Genomic DNA, 14,964 nt, shown 5'->3' on the forward strand with positions numbered 1-14,964 from the left:
CAAGGGGACTGAAGTTTAAGTACTTTAGGTCTAGAATCGGATGGAAAGTTCCCTCCTTCTTCGGAACCACGAAAAGGTTTGAATAGCATCCCAAACCTCTCACTGCGATAGGCACCGGGACAAAAACTCCTAAGAGGACATATCCCGTACGCACCCCAGAAAGGCTTTCCTCCCTTCTGGGCAGGAAGACAGGAGAAAGAGAGGAAGGAATCTGCCCTTGAATGGCTGAGACTTGAAACCTATCTTGTAACCCTGAGCTATGACCTCCAGGACCCATGGATCCTGCACGTCTCTTTAAACGAAGAGCTATCCTCAGGCGGGATAGTAGTATGTTTAGCAAGGGTGAAGATAGCGTCATCCCCTTTAGGGACATACCCACACAACTCCATTGAGAGTCCAGGCCCGGGAACAAATTGTTAAAGAGAGAAGAGGGGAAAAGGAATCTAATCCTGTCCCATTCATTCTCAATAATGTTCGCCATCTAACAGGAGCAGGGAAGGATAAGGAACCACCCTGTCCTCAAACTCTATCCAATTTAGGAATCAAAGCTTCATCAGGCAATTTGGCCTCTGGAACCTCTGATATCGCCAAACTTCCCTTAGAAGAAAGCGCAAATTCCTAAAACTAAAGTCTGGTTCCTCCGCAGCCGGAGGTTTAGAGGCAGCAGACTCCGACCAGAATGTTCATACTCTGAAGTCTCAGAAGTATCTTCATCCTCTGATAACCCTATCAGTTAAATCCATAAATTATCTGATGTACTCTGGGGAGAAGTGCAATATGTAACCTTTTGTTGCGCTTAGCAGGGCGAGGTAAAGCATTAAAGGCCGCAGACACCGCTGCCTGAACTGCGCAGTAACATCTGGTTTAAAAAAGGTGGAGGATCAGCAATGCTTCGGGAAACTGCATGTGTAGAGATAAGAATGTAGGGTACGCACCTCACTGGACAACTCCTCAGAGGTAGACGGCTTATATCAAACATATTTGATCTTATCACATTATCAAGGCATATGGAACATAATTGAGGGGGCGGAACTAAGGCCTCCTCACAATATAACCGGAATTACTCTTTAGGAATAGAGGTAGAGCCCTCTAAGTAACAGAATCCTCCATCGCTAGTGCAATAACCAGAGAACTATAGAAATATTTTTTTTTATTTTATTCAAAAAAACTGCACCTTTATATCCCAATGGCTGGGGCACTCACCACCTCCCATGACCCAGGCAGTACAGATATTTTGGACTCCTCTCTGATAAGACACCCGGTCAGGAAAGAATCACATGGTTCACAATGTCTAGCAGGACTATCCCTGCTATGAGACAAAGTGCGCCAAGCTTGTAAGCTGCATGGCTCTTAAAGTGAAACCTGTATATTCCATAACAGCATATGAGCCCATAACATCTCACACATAAAAGCAGCTTAAAATCAAACAAACATAAGATTATTCCCCACTGTTCAATAATCCCCCTCAGGAGATATTAACACTTGATTCTATACAGATAAAAGGAGTCACACTGCGACCCTGTCTTCTTGCGTTATCATACATGTATAAAAAAATGAAACGATCTTACCAGAATCTACGCCGTGAAACAGTAACATGGCCCTTCAAGTGTGACAGATAGTAGCATCACTTCTGAGATGGACTTGAGTGAAGAAAGCAGGCAGCGAAACTTGTCAGCGCTGATTGCTCATAGAGCTGTTAATATGAGTCAGGATGGTTAGGCAGAAAGACTCTCCCTGCATCTCTAACTTTCATCCATGCTCTCACTGAGAGGCTGACAGGACTACTTAAAACTCCAGTCCCATCTAAAGGAGTACTACCCTCGATAAGAGACTACTCCGAAATCTGACACTTCTCTGCCAAACTCCTGTGACGAAAGGCAAAGAATGACTGGGGTTATGAGGAAGTGGGGGTCCTGGGGAGGTATTTGAGCCTTTGGCTGGGGTGTCTTTGCCTCCTCCTGGTGGCCAGGTTCTGAATTCCCACAAGTAAGGAATGCAGCTGTGGACTCTTCCCATATTAAGAAGGAAATGCATTTTCTATCTAAATCATGAAATAAATTTTGGGTATCATGCCCTTTAAGTAACATACTGTTCTCAGTGAGGTAAATACACTTAAAGGGAAAGGAAACCCAACATTTTGTTTCATGATTCGAATAGAACATACAATTTTAAACAACTTTCCAATTTACTTCTTATTGTCAAATTTGCTTCATTCTCTTGTTATCCTTTGCTAAAGGAACAGCATTGCACTACTGGCAGCTATCTAAACACATCTAGTTAGCCAATCACAAGAGACAAATGTGTTCAGGCACCAAACAGCAGCTAGCTCCCACTAGTGTAGGATATGTGCATATTATTTTTCAACCAAGAGATGAAGCACATTTGAAAATAGAAGTGAATTTAAAAGTGTCTTAAATTTAATTTAAATGCTGAATCTGAATCATACAAGTGTAATTTTGACTTTCCTATTCATTTAACAAATAAAGTCATGCCTGCTTTTAAGGGGGGAGGGAGGGGATTTTGTAACTTTCTGCTTTGCAACTATACTTACTTCTAGCGGCCAGGATAGCGCCAGTCATAGCACCACTGGTGATGGAATTCCAGGGATCCTCCTTCTGTCTTATTTTCACCATGCTGCAGTCTATCATGGAAAACAGACCTCCCCACACAGCAAAGCTTCCTGAGAAACAAAGTATTGTATATAGTTACCTGAATATAACAAGAATTATGCAGGTAAACTACTTATGTTCAGTATTATTCATTATCAATTGTATTTCATTTTCCACATCACTATGAAAAATTATAATAATATGCAAAGGTATAACATTTATAAGAAGCAAATTAGTTGAAGGCCCTGCCGAGATTTGTCAAATGTTATAGATCACATTACAAGAAGGTGATTTAGCGGACAGCTTTGCTCATAGGCTTACATGCTAAGGGGGTTCAAGTGGATGAAAAACAAAGAGGAACCGAGGTAAGAAAAGATTAGTGTACATTGTACACATCCCTGAACAGCAGAGGCTTTAAAGGGATAGTCTAATCAAAATTAAACTAAATTATTCAGATAGAGCATGCAATTCTAAGCAACTTTCTAATTTACTCTTATCAATTTTTCTTCGTTCTCATGGTATCTTTATTTGAAAAAGCAAGAATGTAAGCATAGCAGTCGGCCCATTTGTGTTTCAGCACCTGGGTAGTACTTGCTGATTGGTGTCTAAATGTAGCCACCAATAAGCAAACGCTATCCAGGTGCTGAACCAAAAATGGGCCGGCTCTTGAAGGGACACTGAACCCAAAATTTTTTCTTTCATGATTCAGATAGAGCATGCAATTTTAAGCAACTTTCTAATTTACTCCTATTATCAAATTTTTCTTTGTTTTCTTGCTATGTTTATTTGAAAAGAAGGCATCTAGGTCATTTGTTTGGTTCAGGACCCTGGAAAGCACTTATTCATTGGTGGATGAATTTATCCACCAATCAGCAAGAACAACCCAGGTTGTTCACAAAAAATGGGCCGGCATCTAAACTTACATTCTTGCATTTCAAATAAAGAAAATTTGATAATGAGTAAATTAGACAGAGCATGCAATTTTAAGCAACTATCTGAATCACAAAAGAAAAAATTTGGGTTCAGTGTCCCTTTAAGCTTAAATTCTTGCTTTTTCAAATAAAGATACCAAAAGAACGAAGAAAAAAAATGATAATAGGAGTAAATTAGAAAGTTGCTTAAAATTGCATGATCTCGACCAGTGGGCGGGCTAACGGAGTGGAAGCAAGAAGAGCTCTGTGATAGCTACACAGTAAAAAGTTTGCAATACGTGCTATCCACCAGCCAGGACCACGAAAATTTGTCAGCTACCCTGACTGCCTGTGTGCCATTGCGAGAGAGCAATAACACCGGCTCTCCTGCTGGAAGTATACCAACAAGGCGGAACACCAAAACTCTGTCAAACACCTAGCAAAGAGGCCAGTTCAAGGAAAAGAGGTATACGGAGTAGACCCGACAAACCTACCGGATCCTCCAGAAGATTTTCCAGGTGTGAAGAGTCAGCCCATCTGTGGCGTAACACCGTGAGTAAAAGCAGAGACACCCGCCGTTATTGAGGACTTTTACCACTGCGTCACTACAATTTCCCTGATACATACTCCCAACATAGAGTACAAAGCTCACATTAATGAACCGGCTGATATACAGTTGGATGGTGGATAACCTGTATAATGGCCTGAAATACTCCTTGTATGGGCAAACTCCACTCCCAGCTTACGCCTGCATTGTAATGCTGTTATACTGTCCCTCCTCCATGTTGCCCTAAAAGGAGTACTACCAAGTCTTAGAATCACGTGTATACCTGAAGTTAAAAAAAAAAAAATATATATATATATATATATATATATATATATATATATATATATATATATATATATATATATAAGAGAGACACCCTACAAAGTCTACAGGGGAATTTCATGGTGAAAGACAAACTTGCACGATTTTTTTTTTTTAGTCTTCTCTTATTTTTTTGTACTTGATAAAACATTGTCCAACTATAACACTTCGTTGATGATAATGAAACCCAAGACTGTAAAATACATTTTATTGGTAGATGTAATAACAGAATATAATAACAGTTGATATGTTATTCTCTGTGTTTTGTTTGGACAATGACAAAGTATACAAAAAAAATTAAAAAGAAAAAATTGACCCCTTTGACCTATACTTTGCATTGTTCATTTTAAATAAAGTTGTGCAGTGACGTCATCACGTCACCGCGCAAAACGTGAAGCCCCGGCGATGCCTATCACTATACAGGCCCAATCGCCGGGGTAGGAGTGGGTGGAAGCCTCCAGATCTCCCTCAAGGTGGGAAAGTGCTAGCGACGGCTCTGAGCCGTCGTTAGCACCTGAGGGAGACAATTTGAGACGGCTCAGAGCCGTCGTTAGCACTCAAAAAGTTAATACAGTCTTGACAAATCTCAGCAGGCAAGGAGCTATAGGTCTTAGAAATTTTACTTAACATAGATCACTATACAAACCAGCTTGTTTTTCAAATAACATGTGAAAAATAGCCAGATTTCCAAATAAGCAAGTATGCCACAGGCAAAAAGACTCACCTCCCAGCTGTGGAGCTCGCGTCCTGATTGAAATAAGGCTGCTCTTGAAGCGGTGGTTTATACCCTGAAAAGGGAACATAATAAAGCAAAGTAAATTTCTAGCAGTACAAAACATTAAAATGAGAAAAAGAAATATACAATAAATGAAATTAATAAAAACCATGGACCACCACCAAACTCACTAATTCATTAGCATATTGAACATCTTCATACCAGGAATTTGAGCCATGCTTAGCCAGGAAAGACTAAAGGCTCAATTCTCTAAAGCTGTCTGCTTTGATGAGATGGTCTAGAAAGGTCAGTCAGTGGTGCTACAAGGTCTTTCAATGAATTCTCTAAAGGCAAAAAATGTCTTGATAAGCTGCGTATCTCGCTAAAGGGCGTACCCTATATTTCTATATGTGAAGGAGAAACACATACATTAAAGTGTTAAATAAATTAGCATCTTAAAAATTGTATTTAATACAAACCTAAAACAAATTTTTAAAAATTTTTAAAACGTATACAAATGTGCGTTTAAGTATGCACCAATAAGGAACTTAAATTAAAAAAACAAAAAGAAAACCTAAAGTATGAAGAAAAAACAACAACAACAAAAAAACTCTTGTACAGAGTAAAAATTGTGTGAAGATCTCCATTTAAAACTATAAAGTTAAAGTTGTACCAAAAACGACTAAATTTAAAGCAAACTATTTGTCTCTTATTAAATGAATGAGTCTTGGCAAGTAGGCTGAACAGTGGAGCTCTCTAGAAGTATCTGAAACTCTCACAATTAAAGTCATATTCACTAATTTGTTTATGCCTGCAGTTCTTGCCATTTTATGCTGCAAAATGTAAACTGGAAATTTGCATCAGTATACAAAAATATGCTTTTTACATGCATGAGCAAAGCAGATGCAAGGTAAAGTAAGCCTTAAAGTGACATGAAAGTCAAAACTAAAACAATCATGATTGCATGTATTTTTTTGGACACTTTATCCTTTTTTGAAAACCATATCTACAGCAGCAATACATTTACTGGGAGATAGCTGGCGATTGCTGGCTACACATTTGTCATTGGGTTACCAGAGGTCTTCAGCTAACTCCCAGTTGTGCATTGCAGCTCTGAAGCTGACTTTAACTGTGTGTTTAATGCCTCATCATTTTTGGAGCATTTTATTTTTGCACTTTTACCCAGTAATTTCATTAATATGTGCTTAAAAAAAAAAAAAAAAAAAAAAAAAAAAAAAAAAAAAGGGGGAAATATGAGTACCCGGTTCTCCCTATTACATTCACTCTCCCCAGTGAAAGTCAGCATTTATGGGAGGTAGATCAAGAGGATTTCCAGGTTTATCACTCTGGCCATGTGAGGGGTTGATATGAGGATTTCACTACATCATAGCAACCATGAAGAATCAAACCTTAAAAAGGACACTGAACCAAAAAAAATGTCTTTTATGATTCAGATAGAGCATGAAAGTTTAAGCAACTTTATAATTAACTCCTATTAATTTTTCGTCATTATCTTGCTATCTTTATTTTAAAAGCACCATGGATAGCGCTTGCTTATTAGAGGCTTACATTTACCCACTAATAAGCAAGCATAACCCAGGTTCTCAACCAAAAATGGGCTGGCTCCTATGCATCACATTCCTGCTTTTTAAATAAAGATAGCAAGAGAACAAAGAAAAATTGATAATAGGAGTAAATTAGAAAGTTGCATGCTCTATCTGAATCATGAAAGAAATAAAATTGGGTTTAGTGTCCCTTTAAAGCGATTGTCAAGTTTAAGTATTTGTTGGCTGCTATAAAAAACTATTATAAAAACAAGGGCACTTTGATTTTTTTTTTTTTTTTTAAGATGCTTCATTTCTAAAATATTTACCATTTAGAGATGGTAAACATTGCACCGTTCCTCCGCCCACATCTCCAATAGAACTGCAACAACTAATCGAAATAATCGATTATGAAAATAGTTAACGAATCTCAATCGATTAGTTGGTTTGTGCACAGCACCAGCTGCTTCGCTCCACTGAGCTCCTGCACATGCTATTGTGTTTTATGGTTATGTACCTAGCCTAAAGGACGTCTACAGACATTCACTTAATTTTTCAGGACAGCATAAGTTTACAACTACACCTGGCTTATGCGCAACCCAGAAATAAAATACGAGTCATCATTTGGATTTTGTATAATAAATCGGGTGATTTGGGACTATGCTTTGCACGATATAGTGCCAAGCTTGTTATTTACACTTACCTTTAGATTGATGGGATTTGTTATTTGAATTGGTGTGCACTATTATCTGTTTGCACGATAATTAGCAGATTGCTCGCTATTGCTGATTATATGTACTGTATAAATAAATGTGTACAGCTATTGATCTATAGTCCTTAGCACTTTTGACCTTTGTTTTTGTTTTTTATTATTTTGAAGCGTAATATGTACTGAATTCAAACTCTATAAGTATATATCAGTTATTTTAAGAGCGGACTAGATATTTCCCCTAACCTTATAGCTGGTTATTTACCAGTGTATATAGATATTCAAGATATTTTTATATTAGAATGAAATCCAGGCTTACTTGTTAAGAGGCCCCTTGCATTGGTGGAGAGTTAAAGAGAAAAATCCCACCTTTGAGATATTGGCAAAACCCTACTTATGCACCTCAACTCCATCTGAGCGCCTCTTCTCTGCTGCAGGCAAAATAGCTTGCAAAAAGGGAGCCAGTCTCAGCCAGGAGCATGTGGTCATTTGAATGCAAAGTTTCTGAGAGAATGATTAACAGAATGTTATTAACAGTGATAGTCTATCATTTTGTAGTTCTACCTCCTTTCAAACAGTTCGTGGTTTGTTTTTTGTTAGATTATAAAAATGTGCTCTGCTGCAGTTTAAAAAATTGGATAATCAGTTGTGTTATTGTAAAGTTTTAGTCTGAAGTTTAAATTTATAACACTCATTGTGTGGATTTTATTTTAAATATATATGATTTTTTTAAAATCCAATTAGTCGAAAAATAATCGTCCGATTAATCGATTATGAAAATAGTTAGTTGCAGCCCTAATCTCCAACCTTCTTTAGCTAAGCGATAACGAATCCAACTTCATCCAATTGTTGTGTGTCCCACGAGCTGGACACCAAGTGGAGCACGCAACGATTGGTAAAGCTGGATTCGTCATCGCTCAGCTAAAGAAAGTAGCAGATGCAGGCGGAGCAATGGTGCGATATTTACATCTCTAAATTGTAAATATTTTTGAAATGCAGCGTCTTAAAAAAAAAAAAAATCAATTAAAGTGCCCCTGTTTTTTTATAGTTATTTTATATACTAACCAGCAAATTTGTGAAATGCTAGGATTTACCAGTGGAACAAATAAAGGGGACTTTCAGTCATGTAGAAAAAAAAATACTTCATGCTGAAAGTTCATTAATTTGTCTGAAGAGTTCTCTGCACTGAGCTCCTTAGGCAGCCCACGGCAGAATGCTATTTTCATATACTATTTACTTTGTTTCCAAGCCTCTGCAGACTGCCCCCATATCTCAGTGCTATTTACAGACTTGCATTTAGCCCATCAGTGCTGACTCATGAATAACTCCACGGGAGTGAGCACAATGTTATCTATATGGTAACCATGAACCTAACAGTGTCTTGTGAAAAACTATAAAAGAGCACTGAGATAAAAGGCGGTCTGTAGTGGCTTAGAGAGAGGCAGAAATTTAGAGGTTTAAAAGTTATAAAATATATTAAAGGCCAGTCAACGTTCAAATTAATGTTACATAATTCTGCACTATATGGTAAATCTATATGCAGAATCTTAGAATATACTGATGAACAAATGCAAGTGGAATACAGAGAAAGGCATTTTGAGCTCCATCTTCACCACAAAGGGCTGAGGAGGAAAAACACTAGTCAGTAAGTTTCGGCAAATACTCAGCATCTATTTGAATATGGCTGCATTTGGCCATTTTCAAATTTGTGTGTTGCAATTTTACATTAATAAACCCAGCGCCGAATGCTGCAACATACAGCCATATTCAGCATTTGTTTCTATAACGAATAACAAATTATGAATTATTGTTCATTTCAGTGTCTGCATTGTTTGCATTTTAAACCTCTGTATGTTCACAAACAGGTTGCCCCAAACCCCTTTTCTTAGAAGCATGGAAAAAGAACCTAGTTAGAAATTCCTGTGGAATAAACGTCTTTGGCTTTGAGAAACAAGGACAAACTTGCAAAGTATTACTTTATTACTGCAAATTTCTGTTTTTATAATTCCAAAGAAGAATTTTACCTTTTACTTCCAAATTGCTTATATATATTGTAGAATCAACTGCGTCCAAACACTTTAACCATTATAAACAAGCCATAAATATCAGTATCTCGTATCCAATGCCTTAACAAAGCACTCTTTTTGACATATTCACGGTTACAAAATATTTAGTCATATGCTGCAGCAGCTTCGGGTAAGAAGGAACTGATAAATGCTATTTGTTGTGTTGAGCAAAAGCTGACCTGATCTGACATCTTTCTCTAGATCACCTGACTAAAAATATGTGGCTTTAATAGAAGACATAGCCAACAGGGTGTGATAAAACAAAAATGTTTTCTTTAGTTTTGCTTCTATTGTCTTATAAATAAAGTATATAAATAATCCAGCAACATCCTCAGCAAAAACAAAATATTTTTGGTAACAGTGTCAGGTGAAAAGACACCAATCAGCAGCTACTGAGCCTATTTATATATGATATTCAACAAAGGATATCAAGAGAATGATGCACATTAGATAATAGAAGTAAATTGGAAAGTGGTTTAAAATGGCATGGTCTTTCTGAAACATGAAAGAAAAAAGAAAAAAAGTGTTTCATGTCCCTTTAGCAGTGTATATATAGGAAGTGTAAAATTAAATAGCCAAATAATATATAATTTTAATAAAGAAAGCTTATATTGCATGAGTCAAGTCAAATAATGACATATGCTGTACTGACAAGCATTGCTTGCTGATAGTCAAATAGCCAGTTGTGCGGGATGATGATTTTCAGGTCTAGAGGACAAAATAAAAAGCATGGTATGTAACAGGGAGAGTAAGAGTCTTCTAACCATCTTAAAATTAGGTTTTGGGCATTAGGTTTATCCAGGTCCCTGTAATATGGGACAGCTACTAGGGTAAGTCAACGCTAGTAAACAAGACACTTGACCATCTTTAATATAGACTGAGCTAGTAACCACTAATGCTGCATAATAACTAATAAAGAATTGTGTTTGCCAAAAAAAAGAATAATAAAAATAAAAAAACAGAAGTACTCTCTAATAGAACTACTATGGGCACAGGTTTCCCCTCATTGGATCTATACTCACTTGAGGAGAGTTCCTGAAGCCTTTGATGGCCTGGAAGATGCCACCTCCTATGGCACCCATTGTAAAAGCTCCACCACAGTCATCAACAATCCTCCAAGGACTGAAAAGTAATAAACAAAATAAAAAAAGGCATCAAAAATGTATGAACTATACTTTGAGATATTTAAATGTTTAACACACACACTAAGTTTTAGAATGCCTTAAAAATTGTACAGTGACATTTTATAGAAAGCAGTGTACAACATATTCCAAGGTTTAACAAATTTTAACATCTAGTAGCCAATAATTTTCAGTCTTTAATAAGTATGTATGTAGTCAGTCCCTGATTTGTTAGAACATGTAATCTTAGAACAAGCAACCCTGTAACTCTGTGTGTTTACCCCCAAAATAAATCTGAAAGTGATGGTAAATCCTAGAATTTGTGAAACGCTAGAATTTATAATTGGAACAAATAAAGGGGACTTTCATTTATGAAGTATAAACTACTTCATATGCTGAAAGCTCCTTTATTTGTTGGAAGCATTCAACGCACTAAGCTGCTCAGGCAGCCCATGGCAGAACGCTATTTGCTGTGAGGTGACATTTCCACCTCTTAGCAAATAGCTGTGCACTCCAACTGGCGCCAAGACGGATAGCCCGCACGCCTATTGGCTTAGAGGCGGAAACGTCACCTCTCATCAAAATAGCGTTCTGCCATGGGCTGCCTGAGGCGCTCAGTGCGGCGAACGCTTCTAACAAATAAAGGAGCTTTCAGCATGAAGTATTTTATACTTCATGACTGAAAGTCCCCTTTATTTGTTTAAATTGTAAATCCTAGCGTTTTACAAACGCTAGGATTTACCATCCATCACTTTAAGTGGAAACAGCTGGTGACACAATTCGAAGCAGTAACTGCACAACAAAACTGAGTATGTAGTATATCTACTATACTATGGCACTGTTTTTAAATTTATATTGAATCCTAGGGGAATGTACTTTTTTGAACATGATTATAAACTAACATTCAGTATTTTTGAAAATGTGATGATCGATGATAATTTGAAACAGGGTGGATAAAAATCAATGATTTAAAAAAAATATTTTTATTTTTATTTATTTTTTTAAACATATCGGATTTTTGTGATTAAATTTAAAAAACAAATCTATATAGTTTCTATTTCAGATACATTAAAATCTAAAGTTTATTCATTCTGAAATATAGAATAGTTTGTAATTATATAGCAAGATGCTGTATGTTCATGGCTGTAATGTTTAATTTTTGGGGTATTTTAATTCCATTAATCCATTTATAATGTCATGCTCTCAGAGGTTCTGTCAGATTATTTAGAAGATATCACATATTATTGGTTATGTAGTTCTTAAACCTATGGCTTTGTTTCTGCAGAAATAACATGCCCCTTCTTCACAGCAAAAATGTTATCAAAGAAACATACAAAGTGGTGAAATAGACCTTAAAGGGACATACTCATGACAGAAAACGTTTGGGTTTCAGATACAGCATACAATTTGTAGTTTTACTTCCATTATCAAATTTGCTTATTTTCTAGGCATAATTTGTTAAAAGGGACAGTCTAGTCCAAAATAAACTTTTATGATTCAGATAGAAAATGTCATTTTAAACAATTTTCCAATTTACTTTTATCACCAATTGTGCTTTGTTCTCTTGGTATTCTTAGTTGAAAGCTAAACCTAGGAGGTTCAGATGCTAATTTCTAAGCCCTTGAAGGCCACCTCTTCTCTCAGGGCATTTGACAGTTTTTTTTACCCCTAGAGGGTGTTAGTTCATGTGTGTCATATAGATAACACTGTGCTCATGCACTTGGCGTTCAGGTGAGCCAGCTCTGATTGGCTAAAATGGATGTCTGTCAAAAGAACTTGAAATAAGGGGGCAGCTTGCAGAGGCTTAGATACAAGGTATTCAAAGAGGTAAAAAGTGTATTTATATAACTGTGTTGGTTGTGCAAAACTAGGGAATGAGCAATAAAAGGGATTATTTATCTTTTTAAACAATAAAAATTCTGGTGTAGACTGTCCCTTTAAATGAGAGCAATACTCTACTGGGGCCTAGCTGAACACATTGGGCAAGACAGTGACAAGCAGCTAGCTCACAGTAATGCATTGCTCCTGAGCTTACCTATGTATGCTTTTCAACAATTAGATACCAAGGGAACAAAGAAAATTAGATAAGAGAAGTAAATTAGAAAATTGTTGAGAATTGCATGTGCTTTCTGAATCATGGATAAAAGTTTGTTTGGAGTGGAATAGATCTGCACAATTAATTAAGTGTGAGGAGGGAGGGGAAAACCATTACAAATCTATTTAAATTATTATTGTCTGAGGACTTTAATTCCTTAAGAGAAGTATACCCAGTGCTGAGCCAGTTTGTGTATTTTAAATTATTATTAAGGTAATCATTTTTCTCCTTCCAATAAAGTACATCTTAAAATGTTATCAAATATGAATAATTAACCTATTAAAATAGAGAAAGTTTACCTCCCAATCATTTCATACATTTCAATGATCTATCTATGCTTATCTAATAATAAAAAAACAAACCAGTGATTGTCTTATATAACTGGAAAAATAATCTAAAAAAAATTATTCTAAAAATTAAATCCACAAGTTAAATATATTTAAATCCACCCCTATTTTAAATGTAATTTTTTAATGAACATTTGCATTAATATTTTTATTTACAACCTATCAATTATTTTGCTTAATACTCAATCTACTCAAAATTTGGAAAATCTCATTGTGAACACAGAAATATATAGTAAGGTATCACCATATTTAATGATTTGTCATATTTTTGGAAATATGTTGCATTTCCTAAATATCGATTTTAGAAAATATCATTCTTTAAAAAAATAACAAAAGGTTAAATATGAGTTAAAGACTGCATTTTTTAATGTGGAACAAATTCATTACATATCAGATTACATAAATTTGTTTCAGGAGTCTAGGCATGGGTGATCCTTCCATGAAGAGATTTGACCAAAAGAGTATTTTTACTTATCCATGGTGAGATCAGAACTGACCTCATATAGGCTGTCACACTACCTGTTAGTGTTGACAGTTCTTCACTGTTCAATGGAGCAAGAAAGCGGTATACGTCCCTCACATACTTCAAACGCATAATTTTACAGTTTTTTGTGTTTTAAGCACATTTATGTCCTTTTAAGGACACAACGAAAAGTACATTAAAATTAACTCTTGGTTAAAAAAAAAAACTAGACCCCTTATTCAAAGGGACATCTGTCGAGGATACCAAAAACGACACCATTTTACACTGTTAATTTCCACACACTGAAATGCCGACCTCCTTCCAGACACACTGAGCGGTGTTTTCTGAGTTGCTAAACACAAGAGGCAGCGATTTAAACCAACATTAATCCTTACCACGGCTCTCGTGCATACTCCTCCATGCTGCAGGTGAAGGTCGAAAAGCATTTCCGGGTAGAAAACGAGGTGAGATCTGTCTATTGGTCAATGAATGCAGTGACGCAAATCCCAGTAGCCAATCAGTGTTAACGTTAACAGAACGTCATCGCTTCCTGACCAATAATTTATTCTTTCTAACGGGTTACGAATTGTATGAGACGATATTATAAAAGCGCTCTGATTGGCTATTTGTTCGGGGTAATCCCAGTTGCTGAGTATTATCATAACAATAATAATGACCTGTCCTAAAGTACAATGAAGTGCGCCCTCTATTGATGGGCTGGGTGCACTTCCTCTACCATAAACTTACAATACCCTGGAACAAAAAATCCCACGTGACAAGTGGATAAAACCTGGGACTGACCTGAAAAAATCGGTACAGTTCGTTGTCTTTACTTCAAAAATGAATTAAAAACGCATTAGACAAAGGCAGTCTTTGAAGCCGTTTCCAGTCCCCAGTTATAAGCATTTATTTTACTTACAAAAAAAGATACGCGCCCCTTACAGCATACGGAATCATCCTAGAATGCAGTATATCAGTTATACTGACAAATAAATATTAATTTAAACTTCAGGTGTTTGTTTACATTATAGTAAATCCAATATGTGTGAAGAATTCACAAACCACCTCCTCGCAACATTCGCATGCGCATTATCGATTTCGGAATCGGCAAAGGACCAAGTGCGCGCATGCGCAATGTTGAGTTTGACGCCCCTTGCGAAGTTGCGACCCATTCTGTGAGAGAGAGGGTGTAGAGAGCAAGATCATCTCTATATTCCGAAACGCTGTCCTGAGTCGTTATATCGCGGATACTCACATAGCAAACATGGTACTGGACCTGGATCTATTTCGTGAGGACAAGGGGGGACAACCAGAGCTTGTGAGGGAGACACAGCGAAAACGATTTAAAGATCCGGAGCTAGTGGAGGCCCTTCTCAAATCAGACACTGCATGGAGAAGATGTGAGTTTGTGCGGAGGTTGTCATTGGTGTTACACGTTTTATGACATCTATGTATCATGTAAATATATATATAATTATGAAAAGGGTGTATAAGACACTACTAGTACATGCTAATA

The 14,964-nt window shown here is 36.7% G+C and overlaps 2 protein-coding genes across 2 annotated transcripts in view; one reads left to right on the forward strand and one right to left on the reverse strand.

Moving 5' to 3' along the window:
- TIMM17A (translocase of inner mitochondrial membrane 17A) overlaps positions 1-14,001 on the reverse strand; it is a 50,698-nt gene extending 36,697 nt beyond the window's left edge. Inside the window, exons 1-4 of the mRNA XM_053706903.1 lie at positions 13,844-14,001; positions 10,445-10,544; positions 5,113-5,176; positions 2,552-2,680 (exon numbers count right to left, since the gene is read on the reverse strand). Coding sequence (XP_053562878.1) covers positions 2,552-2,680; positions 5,113-5,176; positions 10,445-10,544; positions 13,844-13,869 — 319 coding nt within the window. The 5' untranslated portion in view covers positions 13,870-14,001. The remainder of the gene's footprint in view (positions 1-2,551; positions 2,681-5,112; positions 5,177-10,444; positions 10,545-13,843) is intronic.
- Positions 14,002-14,596: 595 nt separating this feature from the next.
- The window catches only part of SARS1 (seryl-tRNA synthetase 1), a 67,958-nt gene continuing 67,590 nt past the window's right edge, over positions 14,597-14,964 (forward strand). The window contains 1 exon segment of the mRNA XM_053706904.1: positions 14,597-14,848. Coding sequence (XP_053562879.1) covers positions 14,713-14,848 — 136 coding nt within the window. The 5' untranslated portion in view covers positions 14,597-14,712.

This window comes from Bombina bombina, chromosome 3 (assembly GCF_027579735.1).
Source record: "Bombina bombina isolate aBomBom1 chromosome 3, aBomBom1.pri, whole genome shotgun sequence".
NCBI classification, from domain to species: domain Eukaryota; kingdom Metazoa; phylum Chordata; class Amphibia; order Anura; family Bombinatoridae; genus Bombina; species Bombina bombina.